The 19,871-nt window shown below is 39.3% G+C and overlaps 1 protein-coding gene across 5 annotated transcripts in view; it reads right to left on the minus strand.

Moving 5' to 3' along the window:
* Positions 1-19,871, minus strand: part of TAB3 (TGF-beta activated kinase 1 (MAP3K7) binding protein 3) — a 43,211-nt gene that overhangs the window by 7,467 nt on the left and 15,873 nt on the right. The window contains exons 2-7 of one of the 5 annotated variants that reach the window (XM_050333312.1): positions 11,437-11,625; positions 7,448-8,582; positions 7,130-7,207; positions 3,905-4,065; positions 1,532-1,625; positions 110-193 (exon numbers count right to left, since the gene is read on the minus strand). In XM_050333312.1, coding sequence (XP_050189269.1) covers positions 110-193; positions 1,532-1,625; positions 3,905-4,065; positions 7,130-7,207; positions 7,448-8,582; positions 11,437-11,538 — 1,654 coding nt within the window. In that variant the 5' untranslated portion in view covers positions 11,539-11,625. Of the gene's footprint in view, positions 1-109; positions 194-1,531; positions 1,626-3,893; positions 4,066-7,129; positions 8,583-11,436; positions 11,626-19,871 lie in introns of those variants that run through there. The other 4 variants (XM_050333311.1, XM_050333310.1, XM_050333309.1 and 1 more) reach the window with 4 other exon arrangements.

Here is a 19,871-nt window from a genome sequence, read left to right on the forward strand (position 1 = left end):
GAAAAGTTAAATAAGTAGAATTACTTTCTGTCACCACAGAGATTTTTTTAAAAACAAAAATATTCTCTCAATGCAGATTAGGTAACTTGATGTATATTTGTTAACCTACCCTTTTTATATGGCTTTGGTGGCACAACAGGACCAGGCTCTATGTTATCATAGAAGTTACATGTGGCTTTCGGATCAAAGTTTCCTGTCAGAAAAGAAAAGTGCAACTTGAAGGTTATTTAAATTCCTATGCCATGATATGAACATCTAGAGGCTTCTGATTTTATACATCTTTTTATAACAACATTATCTCTTAGCCTTTTCACAAGTTTTGACACATATTTTCAGTTTTGTGTCAATCCTAGTCATTTTTAGCAGGGTAATCCCATACTGAAGAATCAGCTCCAGCTCAATGTTTTGTATTGCTCTGTGAAATGTAAGTCTTTCTATAGGATACTTCCTTGATAAAAAAGGAAGACTGGGCATATTCTAATCTATTTGATTCTATTTATGACAAGTTTGTGTTGCAAAAAAGATTTTGGAAGACCTCAGTAGATTTTTGTTTGCAACCTGCAGTTCTGTTCGGTATTACTTGGCCAAAGCCTCTGTCAGCAAAAAGTTAAAATTTTAAGTAAAGGATCTTCACAAAGGAGCTTTTTTAGGTTGGAAAAGACCCCTAAGATCACTGAGTCCAACCATTACCTCAGCACTGCCAAGTCCAGTAACCAAACCATGTTCCCAGGAACCACATCAATGGGATTTTTAAATACCTTCAGGGATAGTGACTCCACCACTTCCCTGGGGAGCCTGTTCCAGTGCTTGACAATGCTTTCCCAGAAGACATTTTCCCTAATATTCAAACTAAACCTTCCCTGGCACAACTTAAAGCCATTTCCTCTCATCCTGTCGTTTAATACTTGGGAGAAGAGACCAACCCCCAGCTGGCTACAGCCTCCTTACAGCAGTTGTAGAGAGCAACAAAATCTCCCGAGCCTCCTTTTCTCCAGGCTAAACACCCCCAGCTCCCTCAATCCCTCCTCACAGGACTTGTGCTCCAGACCCTTCACCAGCTCCACTGCCCTCCTCTGGACACACTCCCACATTTCAGTGTCTTTCCTGTAGTGAGGGGCCCAAAACTGAAAACAGGATTCAAGGTGAGGCCTCACCAGCGCTGAGTACAGGGGGACAATCATTGTCCTGGTCCTGCTGGACACACTATTGCTGATAAAGGCCAGGATGTCATTGGTCAACTTGGCCACCTGGGCACACTGCTGGCTCATGTTCAGCTGCTGTCAACCAGCACACCCCAGGTCTTTCTCCTCCGGGCAGCTTTCCAGCCTCTCTTCCCGAAGCCTGGAGCGCTGCCTGGGGTTGTTGTGATTGAAGTGCAGGACCCAGGACTTGGGTCTTTTTGAACCTCCCACAACTGACCTCGTCCCATCACTCCAGCCTCTCCAGATCCCTCTGCAGAGCCTTCCTACCCTCCAGCAGATCAACATTCCTGACCATATCCATTTTTTTTAAAAAAGTATCAAGTTAATACCTCTAGATTGAAGGAGATCAACTTCTTTCAGTGTACAGTCAACATTTATTTGGAGTTGTCTGTTGAGGCTTCTCAATCTGGTCATTTCCTCAGGCTAGAAAGAAACAACCCAAAATAGTCATTGTGGGAAAATCAGCATCTTATTTGAAATAGAAATAAAATTGCTATAGCTTCGTTAATAGCTTTATTAGAAACTGAGTATAGATAAGGCACTGAAAAAACCCAATTTACTCTCAAAAAACATTCTTCTATTGGCATGTGAGGAGGAAAACAAACAAGTTAATACTAAAATTGGTTAGTAAGACAACACAGCTGAGCTCAAGTTTATAAAACCACACACCTTATAAAACTCTATAAATTGACAGCTTGCTATCTGAGTTTGCATCAAGATGACTAGAAAGCAGAATACAAGCTACAGCCCACCTTAATTATTACTTGATTAAAACTAAGGTCAAAAGTTTATTTGCATCACCCCAAGGAGCTTCCAGAAGCCAAACCTTCTAGCGCAGTATATTTAAATCATTCAATTGCTGAAGGATGGTAATTATTCTTAACAGTAATCAATTAAGTCCATATATTTGCATATCATTAAGAACCCCTAAGTTACTGGAATATGAAGCATTCTTAATACTAGCAGCACTGATTACTAACACCTATGTAGGAATAACTATCTTATCCCAGGACACATGCTGGCATCAGAGTCACGAAATCACACAATGTCAGAGGTTGAAAGGAACCTCTGGAGGACACCTGGTCCAACCCCTCTGCCAAGCCTCCAACCAGACTTTGTGCCACTGACAACCACACTCTTAGCCTGGTTGTTCATCCGGTTTTCAATCAACCTCACTGCTCACCCAGCCCACACGTCACCAGCTTCTGTATGAAGACCATACAGGACACAATGCTGAAAGCCTTACCAAAGTCTAGACAGACAATAATCACTGACTATCTAGGTCATCAGGACAGACTTTTCATCATAGACATTTATTGAATTGGTCAGGCTTGACCTCCCCTTGGTGAATCAATGCTGATCACTTTCTTGTCCTTCACATGCCTGGGAATGGTCTGCAGGATTAGCTGCTCAATCACATTCCCAAAGATCAAGGTGAGGTTGACCAGTCTGTAGTTTCCTGGGTTTTCCCCTTCCTGAGAACAGTAGTATTTACTGTCCTCTAGTCTTCAGGCACTTTCCCACACATTATTAATCAATCAAAGATTATCTAGAGTGGCCTTGCAATGACATCTGCCAGCTTCCTCAGCACTCAAGGGTGCATCTCATCCAGGATTATGACTTCATGTATGTCTGCTTTGCTTAAGTATTTCCTGACCTGATTCCCTTCCACTAAGGGTACACCTTCTCTGCTTCACAGTTTTCTTAAGGTCTCTGGGACTTGGGATTCCTGAAGCACTGTAAAGACTGAGGTAAAGAAGTCATTCAGTATCTCAAGCCTTTTCCATGTTCTATGTAACCAGGTCCCCCATCTTGCTGAGCCCACGTTTTCACTGGGCTTCCTGTAACAGAAGCCCTTCCTTTTGTCTTTGACATCCCATGCCAGATCCAACTCCAGTTGGGATTTGGCTTTCCCAACCTCATCCTTGCACACTCAGTGCCTCTGCATTTCTCCCAGGGACATTCCTGCCAAATGCTGCCCTGAGACAGGTGAGACACATAGCAGACACAGTAATTAAATAGCCAACAGCCCCTACTGTGCCTTCCAGCCCACACCCGTGTGCCCTGCTTATGTCAACACAGTGAGTAAGTCTGAAGCGATTTGGTTAAGAACTGAGTGCAGTGGAAGCTATTTTTCAGCCACATGAACTCCCTTATCAGAGCCATACAGTTGTTTGAGTTACAGTCACTTGCAGGTGGAAGTCACATAGATAAGAAGAATCAACAAGGAAAACAGGAGAGGGAGGTGGCAACTATTTGAGCCAACACTGCCACTGAGAAGTTACTTGGCACATCCTGCACATACCAGATGAGAAATACCATCTATGAGATACAACTACTCCAAAGTACCTTTGAAAAATAAAGTTAAACCCTCCTGCATGAACACCAAGCACTGTATGGCTCAGGTTCATTGGGCAGACTTGGATATACTTTTACAGGTTGTTAGGAAAGCAACTGCATTCAGTTCTGTGGTCCCCAAAAGCACATGCATTCAACTTTCAGAAGTTCTGTTGTGAACACTAAGAAAGCTGAACACGATTCATAAATTACAAGAACTACCTTACGGCAAGTCAAGAAATGACAATAAATTATCTCCAAAAACTCATGATTTTATACTCAAGAGTTTTTGTACAGTACTTTAGTTCATTGGAAAATAAAAAATAAATCTGTATGTTGAATTAAAATACTAACAAATTGCTTACTGTTGGAATTGCAGTTGTACAGCTCACTCTTCGAAGCCGCCTCTGCATTAGATCATGCTCCATGCCATTGACTTCGGTTTTCAGCCGTTCAAGCTCTTCCTTCTCAAGCTTCAGTTCCTTTGCTAATCTCTCCATCCTTGCTCGTTGATGTAACAGCAAGGCTAATGTTTTACACAGAAGAAATACTTACTAACACATAAAAACCTGGAAAACTGAATTCTTAACTTATGCATAAGATTCATGAGTGACCTTTCTGGGAAAAAAAAAGTGATTGTAAACATGCAGCCAAGTATCAGTGTGAAGATGCTTTCATGCCAAATGAACTACAATTTAGAACACAGTTCTTCCAGAATAAAGACACATTTTTAGACAGTAACTTGAAGTAGATATTACCATTTTGGTCAAAGCTTCTTTTTTTGCATTTGGTCTTTCTCGTCTCAAAAATACAAAGGCACCTGTACAAGGAGACAGCTTCTCAGGACGAAACAGCAACCTAGTCATATTAACACTCTACTAAAAAAAAAACATTAAAAAGTAAAAATACCAGAGGTAAGATCAGAAGGTAACACATACTTCATGCCTGCTGCTCAACAGCAGCTGACACACCAGCCTTGAGACATCAGCCAAGGTCTGATGTCAGTCCTAAATTGTTTTTCTTTTCCACTGCTATCTATCACAGAGTATGCTACAACAACTTCAAGCAGTCAGCTTTTCAGGAATACTGAAATATTCAATACTTTGAAATATTCAATACTTTAAGTTCCCCAGAGTTCAAAGACAAAACTATAGAACTTCAACAAAATAGCCTAGAGGATCCAGGAAATAAAAAGTGGGATAAGCTTAGGTGCTTCAGACTCTAATTCTACAACAGAGCTGATTCCTCTCACCTCTCTCTGCTGTTAGTCATTCTCTCATTTTTGTCTTGGTACTGAAATTTATGACTGTCACAGGTTGATGTTGGGCTCCTAGGGAACCAAAGAAAAAATTCTGACTCCCTAAAAGATAATAGTTTCCTCAGGAAGAGCATTTCTCAGTATTTCATGATGATGTAAAACTGGCCAAGTTAGTGTGATGCTTAATCCTTTCTGATCTGGCTGGTTTTACCTGATTGAAGTCTGCTAGGACAGAGAAAAATAAGACATTTGATGCGGGTATTCAGACAAACAAGCTGCTCATGTAACAATGTTCCAGTTAAACTGTTCAAAATAAAGATGTTGTAGAACCTGCAAAATGCAATTTCATAAAAGGTCCAAGCAGCACTTGCCCTTTTTTTTACCCCTATCCAACAAAGGCAAAGAAAAAGCACATAATATCTCAGGAGCATTTGCATGTGAGCTAAAAAGAAGTTAAGACAAATAAGCAACAACATGACACAACTTACTGCAGAATAACAAACAAACCCTCAACCAGGAGCATTAAAATAAGGGCTTTTTTATCAGATACAGTCAGTATTCTGCACAAAAATGTAGCACTATACCTTGGATTTTGTATGGATTCACCAATTCACAGCCAAAGAAAAAACACTGAACATCCTATCCAAGAATAACATCAAGTGTTTTCATATTACAGGCACCAGTACTACTGAACAAAACTGTTCTCTCCTTCTTTAAGTAGCATAGTCATGCAAACAGAATTAAGAGACAGTACAGATACCAGGCTGTGTGATTTTCCACTACTATTACCAAACCTTGTCTTTGTGTGATTCCTCCAACTGAACATGGTATGACTACATTTCATATCTTCACATTATACTCTCAAAGTACAACTCAAACATGACTCATACTACAAAGAAACAGTACAAGTACAGAGAGCAGAAGGAATTTTTGGTAACATTTTTCACAATGGTTCACATTAAAGAGAAAATTAAACAAACTTGTTCTATGTATTAAGATGTTAAATATACTCTTCTTAAGGATTCCTTTTGTCGCAGTAAAGAATATAATGCTTATTCTTCTACAATTTATTTCTGTCGAGAATTCAGAGTGCAGCAATAACAAAGGCTCTGGTAGGTATTGCCACAAATGCAAGTGCTCCCAAAAGCATATACTAACTAGTTCTATTGAGTTTGTTTTCCAAACACAAAAATCTAGTCAAAGACACAAAGGTAAAACCCAATTTCTACATTTCAGAATGTGTTTTTCAAAGCTATGTGAAGCTACTTGTAGCTTTCTCACATAAATGAACTGTTCAAGGAAGCTGTAATAGGGACATTACCAAATGTGGCATCAGCGCTACAGACCTACTGGCAATCTTTCTTACTGAAGAACTGGGTCTAAAGAATTTCTATTTGGGTCTACCAGGTACAAACCAGCACTATTTCAGTTCTCTGAAGTTAAAAAAATGATAGAAGAAATAACAGAGGAATAAACTCTCTTCTCCAAACAGAAATCTGGAAAATAATTGTTGCTGGTCCTCATCCTGTCATTACCCCAAATGACTTCCAGACTGATTAATTTGCTCAGCTTTAAATTTTTCAAATCTACACAGCAGATGACTCCAAGAAAAGTTTTCAGCTAAAATTTCTGGTAAATTTCAATTTTTCTTTTCCTTTACTGTATTTGAATTCTTCATTTATATATGGCATTAAAACTATGTTCTACCCCTACACAGCAGTACACACATCCTAAAATTTGTCTGCTAATATCTTCCTCCTCTTTGAAAACTCTGTGTGGGAGAAGAGAACTTCGGATTAAGTTCTTCAAAATAATTATTTTAATATCTTTCAAAACAAAATTATTATTGGTATTGATAAAGTTTTTTTAGCTGCAATCCTACCTCTCTCGTTTTGCACTTAATAACCTTCAATCTACACCAAATAAATTGGATTCAAATGCAGAAGCCAGTGCTTCAGGTCTTATAACACATTTGAATATGGAACAAATACCAACGTTTTAAAAATCCACATGTAAATTTATGACAATTCTTCAAGCAGAATTTACAAACTACAGTTTATGAAGACACCACTCACTCTAAAACTTCAGTCTTTTGTTTAAAGAAAGTCCCCTAACACCAAAAGCATAGCAACTTTAAGACCCTCAGAAACTCTTTATTCATTAGACTGAAACTTAACAATTTTTTTAAAAAATCAGAACAAACTCATTCCGTGATTTTTGGTGCAATTTCTATTTTTCTCTGTACAGGTTCCAAAATTATCACTTACTAAGTAGTAAAATCAAGGTGAAAACACATTTTACAACACCACAATTTGCAGGGTTAAACATTTACCTTGAGTGTAAGCATAGTCGTCCGATCCAGAACTAGAACTTCTCTGATACTTATGGCTTCCTTTTTCTCCTCCAGATCCTGGGATTACAGAAATAGGCTGAATAGGTTCTGGTGCTGCAGAACGCTCTTCTTGGTCCACTAAATTTAAAAGATTCTCAGTCGGTGCTCGACCTACTGTGATTTTAAAAATGGTTGGGTTTGGCTGAGATACCATTACCCGAGGAGACTGTGTTGGTGCACCTGTAGGTCCAGTTGGTTGAGTGTAGGTAATATATACTGGATTAACACTAAATGGAGGTTTGGGTTGCCCCGACATACCTCTTGATGGAGAGCTTGAAGGAGGAGTAGTGGCTGTATACAGCGGGTGCTGGTTTCGTTGAGATGGTTGATTACTTATTGGTGAAGGGCTTCTGTTCATTGCAGTCCCAGGTCTTTGCGGTGGCTCAACTGTAATTTCTATTTTATTCATGGAACCTTTGGATAAACTAGGTCCAGCAAAAGGAGGAAGGTACGACACAGAGTGACTGCCTTGTTTTTGAAAAGTCTGGGATGCTTGCTGATATGGATGGGGAGGGACAGTTGAAGGGCTGGGAGGCATGAAAACATGTGAACTCTGATGACTCAACTGAGGAGGCTGAACCTGGTGTTGAGGAGAGCCAAAGGGAGAGGGACACTGGGACGCCGGTGGCGATCGAAAAGCTGACTGAGGGATCTGGGGCTGTTTTGGAGAATACTGAGAAGGTTGGTAGTTCTGTTGATGTGGATATACAGGTAGAGGACGGGGAGTATAATGTGGAACTGGGCCCTGTGGCGATGAATGCCACTGTGTATTCTGAGGAGTCTGTCGTCCTGAAGAACTTTGAGATGTTTGTCTTATATAAATAGAGCCAGGAGTCCCATAAAGATTGCTTGGAATCTGTGGAAGAATTTGTAGAGCTCTGGGTACACTCTGTCCAGAGGGGAGGTTTTGTGATACTGTAACAGTAATGGGATTTGTACTGTACCGAGGTATGTGCATATACGTGGGAGGAGGGCCTTGCATAGCAGACGTGTTCATTCCTGGTTGTATGGAAGATGGCTGTGGAGGTGGCTGTGGAGGAGGAGTAGCTGCATTTCTATTCTGGTCATTCATGAAAAATGGATTGTAACTAGGAGAAGCTGCCACGACAGCAGGAGCAGAATGTGGTTCTTGAACTAAGCAGATGAGCTGTTTACCTGCTGTGCGTTGAGGGTCAATGTGTCCATCGCTTGAGCTGTGTACCAGTGTACGACCACCATTAAGTTGAGCTCCATCCCCCGCATGATAGCTGGTATGAGGATGAATACCCAGATTAATGTGCAAAAGGCTATTTCTGTTCATTCTGGTGTCATCAGGGCTGTGGTACTCCATGTACAGGTATTTGTTGCTCTCCTGTGCAAGGGCTCGACAACAGGCATCGAGGTTGTTGTTGTTCTAGGAGTAAGAAAGGACACCTGTTACTGTCACACAGCACAAGGAAGAGCCACTGTTCAGTGTTCAACAAGCCTTCAGCTGATGCCACAACCAAGCCCTAACTCAAACACAACTAGGGAAAACAATTCATACACAGGAATTCTGAAATAGAGGTAATACCGGCTGAGTCATGGTATGCAAGTCATACATAGCTCATGCTGCATCTGGAAAAATGCTCTGGTAACACGAGCTACACTACAACACATTAAAAAAAAAAATCCACTTTTGGGAAAACAATAGTTAGAATTCTTCATATGTTGTTCAAGGAACAGGTCAGTACAATTAACTACTTCTAGTATCAACACAAATCAAATTACACTAGATCAAAATTGCAAACTCTGAAAAAGCAAAACAAAAATGGAGATGACATTTTAATGTTTACCCAAGTGTTTACTGTTTTCACTTTTCTTTTACTATTTACTTGAGTATTTCTCTTTACCTGAAAGTTTAACAGCCTAACATTTTAGACCAGCTTTTATTCACTGAACAGTGTTTAATGCCTTAAAAAAGTAGCCCAAGTCAGTATTGCTTGGAGAAGTACTGCCAATTCTATAAAGCACCTTACAATTCCAACAAAATTTCACCTGCCTTTAAGAATTTCAAGCTTAAGGTTAAAAAAGGTTTATTCACACATCAGTGAGGAAACCAAATAATCCCTATAAGTGTTTGATTTGTTCTGTGGTGCTAGCAGTTGAAACTATACAGACAATAAATTATGAATCAAATGAGAAATCTAATGGGGAATTCCCTTGCCCTTCTTGCCCTCTCCCCTCATTTCAGCTTAATCTAGTCTTATTAAAAGAAGAACACAAATGATAGCTTTTTCCAAAGGAATAAAATCCCTAGAAGGCATTCCAGATGGTGGATTTTTTTTCCTCCCCTCTTTCTCATATGACAGCCTGTATCAGTAGTGGTTCAGATTTTAACTTAAATAGTAGTTAAAGGAAACAAATTTCACTTTAAGTTCAACTCAATCTGGCCCTCAGCACCCAAACTTTGTTATATATAATCCAAGACTGGTACCTTCTTTTACAGAGTACCTTCTTCCAGAAGAAGCGTGTACATATTTATAGACAAAAACACCCCCGCCTTCCTCAACGTGCTAAAATTACCATTCTAGGGAATATACATTAATAATGGTTTCACTTCTATTTTAAACACTATCCCTATATAACATTTTATACATAATAATACACATATAGTCTTGCAACACAATTTTCAACAGCCTATCTATTGGATGAAGTCATGTTACATTTCTTTTCTAAGAGACCAATAGTTAATTAGTCTTAATAGTAGAGTGAAGATGACTTTCCCAAAATTTCATGATTTCACCAACAGATGAACAAACACACATAATTCAGCATCTTGTCACATGAAGACTTACTACTGAAGATAACAGAAGACAAAAGAGTCAGTGGAAATATCCAGATATATCACTAAAAATTGAAGATGAGAATATGTGGGAACCAGATCTTGTAATAACAACAAGCACCACAGCGCCAAGATAGCAACCTCAAAGTTAACCACTATCACCAGACACTTGCCATCTAAGTAGAACTTCATATACAGAGTCCTCATCTTCCTTACGTCACTTGGTCAGGGTGCAGGTAGGAGAGAATGTAGATAGGACAGGTTCTAACCTGATTTGATTAGAGTATGGAATATATTTGTTATTTCAAAGGACCCTCAATTTTTGACAGGTCTAAAACTCAAACTCATTTAAATCTAGAGTATTAATTGCAAAAAGTCAATGAAAACCAGTTCATGCATCTTTAAATATAAAGGGGTTTGGAAACAAAATCTACACTTTAAAAAGTAATAAGTATTTTCCCTGTAATGTTAACCAGCTACCCAGAATGCCCTATTACAGATACAGAACACCATATGCTTCTGCAGCATTAGGGGATCTTTAATTTTATTGTTTAAAGATGCCTATGACAAACACAGTTCATCAAAAGGATCATGTACTTAGCAGTGCAGAAGAAATGACTGCCAGGATAAATAAAGCTTTAAATTACTGGGCTTCCCCTGCTTTACATTTGTGTGGAAGCAATTAATTTGTATTTGTCTGGTTTAGAAGACACACAGGGTAAAAACTACAGCCACTGTTCTAAGTAAGCCTGCTCATCAGCCAGGGACAGGGAGGATGCAAATACAGCTTCGTAATGTTAGTCATGGCCACAACAAAGCCAAACCAGATCCTGTATGTTTCTATTCCATTCCTGAAACTTCCCGTTAACTGAAGGTATTCCCAGATGAGCATTACTTTGCAAAATGTGCAATATGTGATTTTAAATGAAGAATGGAAGGACAAAACGAAAAGGAAAAGGTGGGGAGAGGAGGAGGGGGGAGGAGAACCATCACCATCTGACTTGGAAACAGAGAAGTAAAATGAAAACTTTGGAGAGCCGTGGCAGAAAGATGACATGAAGACAAAAAAACTCTTAAGATTCTTAGCTAAGGCCAGCTCCTCATCTCGGAAAGAGAGTCACTGTTTGCCAAAATCTTCTTCAGTATCTGTATGTTATTTATGTAGCCATCATCAATAAACATCCCATTAACCACTTCCTTTATTCCCCATATGCATAACAGTCATAGGTTGCACAGACAAGGAAAAACTGTCAGTGGAAAAAAAAAAATCATGAGCCTAAATGAAGAATGACAGAAAATTTATCCCTAAAACACAGGACAGAAATGCAGGCAGCGGAGTCCTCCAATCTTTTAAAATAAAACCAGGGGAATGGAAATCTATGTTCCATGTACACTACTGAAAAGGGTTTTCATACTAAAACACAACACACAGACTGTACCATACCTGAAGCATGCACTGAGATACCACCCCTTCGGGTATCTCAGGGAAACGCTGCCGGAGATCATGGAGTACCTGCACATCAAGTTGTTGACTGCCCTGCGCCATGCCAGATGGATGATGTTCCAGATTACCAAAGAATGGAAGTCAACAGGCCTTCCAGTGATTATGGTCTTCTGAAGCTTCTGGCATTTTCTGTAAGAAACAAAACAGTTATCTTTTAATGTTTTTAATTATTAATTATCATTTATTTTAATTTATTTAATTATCATAATTTTTCCTCCTTCCCAAAATGCATGTTTAGAAAAACTACCGTATTCAATTTTTAGATCTAGCTATCAAGAGAGACAACAGCTTAAACACAAGAGTGGGAACAATCACATCTCAAAGTTTAACATTAAACCACTTACTGGACCACAGGTACGGCTGTATGACATTTCACTGGAATGCGCTAGTTCAGGTCTTTACTCAGTCTCATTGTCACACCGTGTAGACATCACTTTAATTAATCTGACCCACATAAAATGCAGCTGCTACATATTTACTTCCAGTGATATCCTGAACAGTTTGCAGGAAAGTCTGAAGTCACCACAAAGCGCAGATGTCTGTTATTTACAACATGCTAGAAATAACAGGTTGGAAAACTAAGCAGCACAATTATCCAAAATACTCTTCTATTAATAGGGCTTAAACCCTTTTGTCTTTACATCACTAGAAATCCAAGAAGTCAGAAGAATATTTTGTGAAACATAACAAGAATTAAACAGAATTTAGAGTCCTTTTTAAGACTAGGGTGAGTATCTATTTAATATTTTTCTAAAGCACCTGTTAAATTCATACTACTGTAATTAGTGACAAAAATAACTCTCTTTCCATTTCAGGATTCTTGCATTCAACATCAAAAAGATTCTATCTGAATTTCAATACCCACAGACTACTAGAAGGCAAATACAGTCTGAGTCAACAAATGCTTTTCTCACTTGTGGCTCATCATCACAGCAGTAATCAAGAGGCAGCTGAAATCTAAGCAAAGATTCACAAAAACTTTGCATGAAGGTGGTGCATGACACAGCCCTTCTAACACATCCATCATTGCTAAGCTTCAAAAGCCTTTCCAACAATGCTGCTCAGCTGAATTCTTAACTGCAGAGAATGTAGTGCTGTGCTCAAAAAGGAAATGAGAGTCAGATAGCAGCAGAGTCGGTGTTCAAGTAAAATATCAGCTACCCAAAATCCCAAGCTTAAATCATGCTTATCTCAACCTCAGTGCAACTGTGGTGGCACATGGCACAGGTATTCCAATCAGCTTTCCACCTGAGCTCAACTTTCAGCAGCAGTCCAGAGCAGCACAACACATCAGCAAGCATACACATCTCTCTGCATAATAAATTCTAACAGCTTCCCAAGCCTTTCCTCTGGAAGCCTCTTAGTTTTCAGAGGCAAGAAAACAGAACATGGCTCTTCAAAGAAAAGTCAAATGTCAGGTTCAGGGTAAAAAAAAAAAAAACCAAAACTTTGGTAAAAGTTTTCAGAGATAAAAATAGCAGAAGTCCAGCCTAGTTCACCACCTGGTTGCTTTGTACATGGACAGCTCTCAGCTGCCATCAGCACTCATTAAACACCACGTATGCTCAGGGTTCCTCTCTGTCCTACCTCATATTCCAATATCCAATATTACACCTGTCACATCACAAACCTTTTCAAGATAGATGAGACAAGTTTAAAGAACAGTGAGATGCGTGAACTATCTTGCTGCGACTTCAGAAATACTGTAATAAACTTACCTTGTATAATCACAATGCATTTTTGTCCTCTGCAGTAATGCTGCACTCCTTTCATTTTAAAAGGAAATGAGCTTCCACTGACTACAAGAACCAGCTGAAAATTCCTATCTACACTCACAGTATGGATCTTTTATAAAACTTTTTTGTCTCTTTTTTTTTTTTTTTTTTGTAATTGACAAAAAAACATCATATTCTGAAAGGCAAACCGTAGCACAATACTCAAAGAAAACCTGACAGCAAGCAAGGTCTATGTGGTTCCAGACAACTCTCCTTTTCCCAGGAGGAAGAGGCTGAAATGCAGTAATGGAGGGGTACCCTACCAGAATAAATTGCAGTTAAAACCCTTTTAGAATAACAAATGACAGTAAATGAAACAGAAGATAATAATTTTAAGAATTTCATTTGCATGAGCAAGTGCCTTTGCATCACTTCTCTCTTCAAGTAAAAATTCAAACATAACATGGGTGAGCAGACTGGAGATCCACCGTCAACATGTACAATGTTTTCCTACAATAGCTTTAAAATAAAGGGGTTTTTTATATATATTTATATACTTATATATATATTTTTATATACATTTTTAACACTTTCTGAATATGTGTGGTGAGTAAAGGTGTAATACAAAGTAATTGGCAGTTACTGGCCAACTGTGAATTTTACCAGACTTCCAAATGCAATGCATAACAAACTCCCATTTTCATTTTGAAGTGTTGAATCTTCCAGCCTTTACAGTTACACACAAAGCCTTGAAAAGAAACCCAAAACAACTGTTGAGAAGCATGAACAAACACACAATCATTCAGAACCCTTTAGATTACATGGCTGGACTACTGTGGAAATTTGTTGTGTTTTTTTCCCAGTCGGTACCACAAAATTCACTCCTGTCATTATCTAACAGCCCAGCCTATGTATTGTCCAGCATTTTGTTCTGCCAATTTTGCTTGACCTGCCTACATTGACCTGCACGTTTTCCACTCTAAGTAGGCACAAACTGGCTGGAATACAATACCCACTTCCCATGTTGCTCCACAGCACGCGGCAGGCGGAGCAGCGAGTTATTCAGAGCCAAGAGCTTACAGCACAAGCCACACAGCTAAGATGCTTAGACAAGAACTCCTGCTGAGCCACAACAGACTAGGAAAGCAATCCTTCAAAAAGACTTTCTTCCACAGCATCCACAGGCTAAGGGACATGCTGAGGTGCATTACATTACCAGCCTTATAATTACTGAAAGCTGAATGCATCAAAAACCAACCCAAAGTCACAATGAAAGCAAGATCTGTGACTTTCAGAAATGAGCTGAGGGTGCCCAAAGTCCAAATGGAAAGTATTTCATGAGGATGGAATAAATTAACACTGCCACAGACATGGCAGTTCTAAAGGCAAAACCAAAGCACATTGTCACAGAACTGGTCCTGCTGTGTTAACACACAGAGACGACCTCAAGAGCCACTAGTGAATCTTGGGGATTATTCAAACCGTGACTCAAGTCCTAAACAAGTATAATAATCAGTTTTTCACACCTTTTACATGCTCAAATTAGATGTGCGGGAAAACAGTATCTTTAAATTTAATCTTCTTTCCTTCAGCCATTTGCATACCCTCCAAGTTAAGAAAACAAGTAACAATTCCATTTATCAACCGATGTCACTTCTCTGAAAGAATGAGAAAAGCAGGATTACTGTAGTCTTGATACTCCCCACAGATGTGTCCAAATATGGACAGAAGGAAATTTATTTCACTACTGTCATTTTTGAAGCATTAAATCACCTCAAATGAAGATACAGAAATCAGGAATTAAATTCAATTGAAAACTAAATTAGATCAATACACATTATCTGAAAATTTATAACTTGTGTACTGATATGCACTTATGAAATTACAATGTACGGAGCAACTACAATAATTCCTGAGTGAATTTCCAGGAAACAGGTTACCTGAAGACAGTTTCTAAGGCCTCATCAACTGAAAGTTAATTGTTAAGAGTTTTATAACAACAGTGGGGCAGTGAAGTGTTGAGAGATAAAAAACAATATGACAAAACACAGCAATAAAAAAAAAACCAAAACAAAACACTTTAGAGAATCATATTCTGAGTTGGAAAGGACCCACAAGGATCATCAAAGTCCAACTCCTGGCCCGGCACAGGACACCTCAAGAATCACACCATGTGCCTGAGAGCACTGCCCAAATGCTTCTTGAACACTGTCAGGTTTGGGACTGTGACCACTTCCCTGGGGAGCTTCCTGTTCCAGTGCCCAACCACCCTCCAGGGAAGAACCTTTTCCTGATATCCAGCTTACACCTTCCCTGATACAACTTCAGTGGCTCCCTTTCACCTCAGGATATTTTATGATTCTATTATATGCATTTATATAAATTGCAAGGCATTCAGTGAATTACACATTTGGTAATTTCTGGAATGACATCACCCCTTAATAAAGGGCTGCTTTAGGGTAGATGTCAATTTAGCTGTAGATAAATAGATGTAGACAAACTTCCATCTGGACACAGGGCTACAGTCCTCCAAGGATGCCAAGAGTTATGGCATGTGAGGCAGCATGAAATAACAGATCAATAGTAGTTACCAGTCATATACAACTAAACAGCTTTCTGAACTTTTCTTCCCACTCAACTCAGCCAAACTAATTTAACCTGCTAAAACAATTTAAAAACAAAAACCATCTTTTATTAGCTTAATAAGCTTACCCTGCACAATGCATGCCCACAACACCATACTGCTGTGGAAAGGAAGAAAGGGTAAAAAGGGGAAAGAGATGCAGGAGCAAGAACACCACCTCCCTCTTTTCAGCACAGGTAAGCCACCTGATCAGTTAAAGCCATAACAAGAAGACACCTTCACCTGAAGTAAACTTAGAACACAAGAACCAAAGCTGTTCTGGTAAGAACAGCACGGAATCACGATGGGGATTTTGCCAAGCACTGTCAATCCTGGAGTCAGACACTGACCAGGCTGTGGCACTGCAAGAAAGCTGCTCTGCCACCTGAGCTCTGCAGGTGCCACCAGCAAAACGCTCCTTGAAATTTTACTTCAAACTCCACATCACTTGCCAACCATGCAGGCAACACTGCTCTCTACAAAAATTCTTTCTGAAAACTGTGACAGACCAAGCTGATTACAGGCAGCAGCTCTTTATGACCAATATGGTTATACCCTCTACATCTCCACTGATGCACTGGTTACATGCTTCCAAAGGCTGGGATACCCTCCATACAATGCACTGCATGCCAATAGTAATATCTGAAGACAAGAGTAAGTAGCTCAGCTGACATATTTAGAAAGTACTTTATTAGACTAAGTATTAGTATCTTTGGATTTTTACCTAATATTGTGGTTTTAACAAATAAATACAATTTCAGCCGGAGCCCCTGGTGGTCTAGTGGTAAAGGCGCCGCGCTATTCGATTCCCGGTCAGGGCCACTCCCGGGCAGGCGGAGCTCGTTAGCCCTTAAAGGCAACCCACCTACGTCCTGAGGACCTCGCTGCCACCGTCCAAGCTCGCTTGGCCCCGGCAGATGAACCTTAGGATTAAAGGGTGGGCTCAGTTCCGCGCACACTGTGTCTCACCTAAAAAATCCAATGCGCAGGCTGGAAGGTGTAAAGACCTTCCCCGGATCTTCACTCGTGAAGACTGGCCATTATTTTTTTTATTATTTTATTATACAATTTCAGCCAAAGTCTACATTACTGTATCATCATACCCCAATGCCACTACCGTATTTCACTACTCAAGTAGAGGTTAATGTGTGTAGTTACCGTGGTACTTCCTACAATGACTGCAAACACACAGCAGAAAGGCTGTTAAATAGCAACAATTTTGTAAAAACTTTTGCATAAAACCATGACATTTGAAGATGAACATTTGAACTGAGTTTCTTTGCACAAATCACTAACTACACAAAACCAAGTTTAACATCTCATCCCATACATACCTGCTATTTAATAAGTATCAATTATAGCCTTGTAAACATGTCCGGCACATGACCTGGTAGCAGATGCAATCATGTAATCCCACTTCTAATCCTTGAACAGCCTCTGGAACCACTGTTTCCTTAAATTCAAAGGGGTCTGCCTGCAGTAGAACACTAAACTGGCTGTTAATTGGTTTAAAGTCATCACAATATATTAATTCCAAAACTGGAAATAATGAAGGGAACTATTTTGTACAATAGGTTTCCATTTATTTAACCATTATACAAAACCAATTAACCCATCCTACAAATGTCAGAACACTCACATCAATCCAGCTAAAACTTTGGATTGCTCCTTAAGCAAAGGCAAGTAAATGTTTTCATGGTAATGTAACACCTTTATAATGATTTGCTAGTAAATGACCTTAAAATCTCAGACTCATGAGAAACTAAGTGTGTTATAACAGCACCAGGAGCAATTTTTCCTCACAACCATCTTCAGTCACACACTCACTCTGTTTAAATATGAAATATATGACAAAAAAACAAGGATTACTTTTCCCTGCAACAGTCCAGCTAAAATAATTTTGTTGATTCCATATAGCTAAGAACAACTCTCCCACCTCAGAAACCACAATTCCCATTTGCTGGAGTTTTCTGTATTTACAGGGTGATCCATCCCACAGTTTTTGGGACTGTACTGCTTCACAGGATAAGAAAGACACAATAGAATTTAAAGACATTTTGTCAGTTCATAGAGACATATGAAGTACAACAAAGCAAAAGAAAAGCAGTCAATATTTAAAGACGAGCTCAGCATGCTGCTGGCACTGCTCTGAATGACTGGCTACGTCACTAAAACCACAACTTCACGGTTTGGCAAGCTGTCTGTTGATGAACACTCTTGTGTAAATGATCAAGAGATTCATAAAGCCCCTGGGTGGTAGGAAGGTGATGTGAACCACAATAAAGAGATACACAGCAGAATGAAACTAAAAGTAAAGCTGACAAGCAGCTTCATCTTTCTTCTAAGTCTCTTTTACACCCTGTGAGGCTGCACCACATACTGGTAAATACTCCTGTAGGAATTTATGGTTCTCTCACTCTAATGAGCAATCAAAAGCAGCTCTTACTACAGAACAAAGCCACAAAAGAGTAAGTTTTCAAGGCAGTGGGACAGTTCAGGAACGATGCTACTATACCTCGAGTACCAGCTTCCAAAAGGGCGCTGCAGAACAGCAGGTGCACCCAAAGCTGCAAACACAAGTGAGTTTGTACCGCTCACAGGTAATCCTGAGGTTACCACAAGTATCATGACAGTACCCAAAGCTATGAGGACGATGAACTGGCTTTCTTACCAGGGCATATGATCTGTGATTTTTGACTGTTTGTGAAATACTGGCTGTGGCTGGGAAAAATCCTGCAGTGAACAGCGCACTGTCAGATTTCCTAATTCATCAACTTTAGTGCTGGCCCTGCTAAAAGCAGTTTTATGATGATGCAAAAATTTTTGGCAGTTACATCCTATTTTGGGAATCAAAATGAGCCAGAAAGGATACATGAAAACATGAAACTGAGTACACACTACAAAGTATGGGAAAAGGTCTATTGCAAAACTACAGATCACAAACTTCAGCTTATTCTTTATTTTAAAGTACAGTCTGCTATTCATATTTCCAGGTTTAACAATTACTAGAAGTTGAGGTTTATACTAGAGGGAAACCAAGCCAAACAACTGCAAAAATACTGGATTATTGCTTGATGCATAATTTGTTCCAGAGTGAGCTTCCTTCTCATAAGTGTGAGATTAACATTTCTTGAAGAAGAAATGTCTCCAAGTATTGCTATGGACCGACAGTTATCTACAGGTCACCAGCTCCACCTCGACCAGCTCAACAGGAATTTATTACTGTTCCAGCCTAACATATGTTTGATACCTCCTACAAAACTGATCCTCAGCATTAGCTCCTGCATCACAGATTCATTGTCACAGACTGAATTTGCTTGTAGGACATTTGGAACAGGCTTTGTTCCGAAGATATATTTACACTGGTCAAAACACAACCAGTCCTTCCACGAGACAATTCTACAAAACAAAACACTGTGCGTACTTTTGCAGGAGTTCAGATCAGTAGGAATTCACTAAAGCCACAAGTTTCAAAATGCCTGAACACAGAAGTCATAATTAAAAAATAAAATAAAAAATAAAAGAAGAAAGTACCAAATTGTAATTTGGATTACCCACATGGAACTTGTAATGGCTCACTGTAGTAGTGTTGTAAACAACAGTTTAAAATAAACAGTACAATTTCTCTGTTAAGCCTCTGATGAGTTTTTCTATGACAAACCCTGAAAATATTCTATATTCAGTGAACTGATTGAATTAAAGATCCCTATTTTGTTGATAACTGCATATATGGAAGAGCTTTACAGGATGCAGACAACTTTTGTAATACACCTCATCCTCAGTGTTTACATTTTTCTGCATCATTGACAAGTGACCACAAAGCATATTTGCACCCGTAAAGATGCAGCATTCCTTTTCCTGCAGAGATAAAAGGAGACTCTCACTGGTTTCAAGTTAAGTGACCTGCCTAAGTTTATCAGCATCTTGTATAACTGACAACTCTGCAAAGTCTATTGCACAGACTGCCCACATATTGTATTGACATCTACACCCAGTATGACCAGTAGAAATAGGACAGAAAATGGGAAGCGTGAACA

Source organism: Myiozetetes cayanensis, unplaced genomic scaffold (assembly GCF_022539395.1).
Source record: "Myiozetetes cayanensis isolate MyiCay16 unplaced genomic scaffold, myiCay2020 scf5-8, whole genome shotgun sequence".
NCBI lineage: Eukaryota > Metazoa > Chordata > Aves > Passeriformes > Tyrannidae > Myiozetetes > Myiozetetes cayanensis.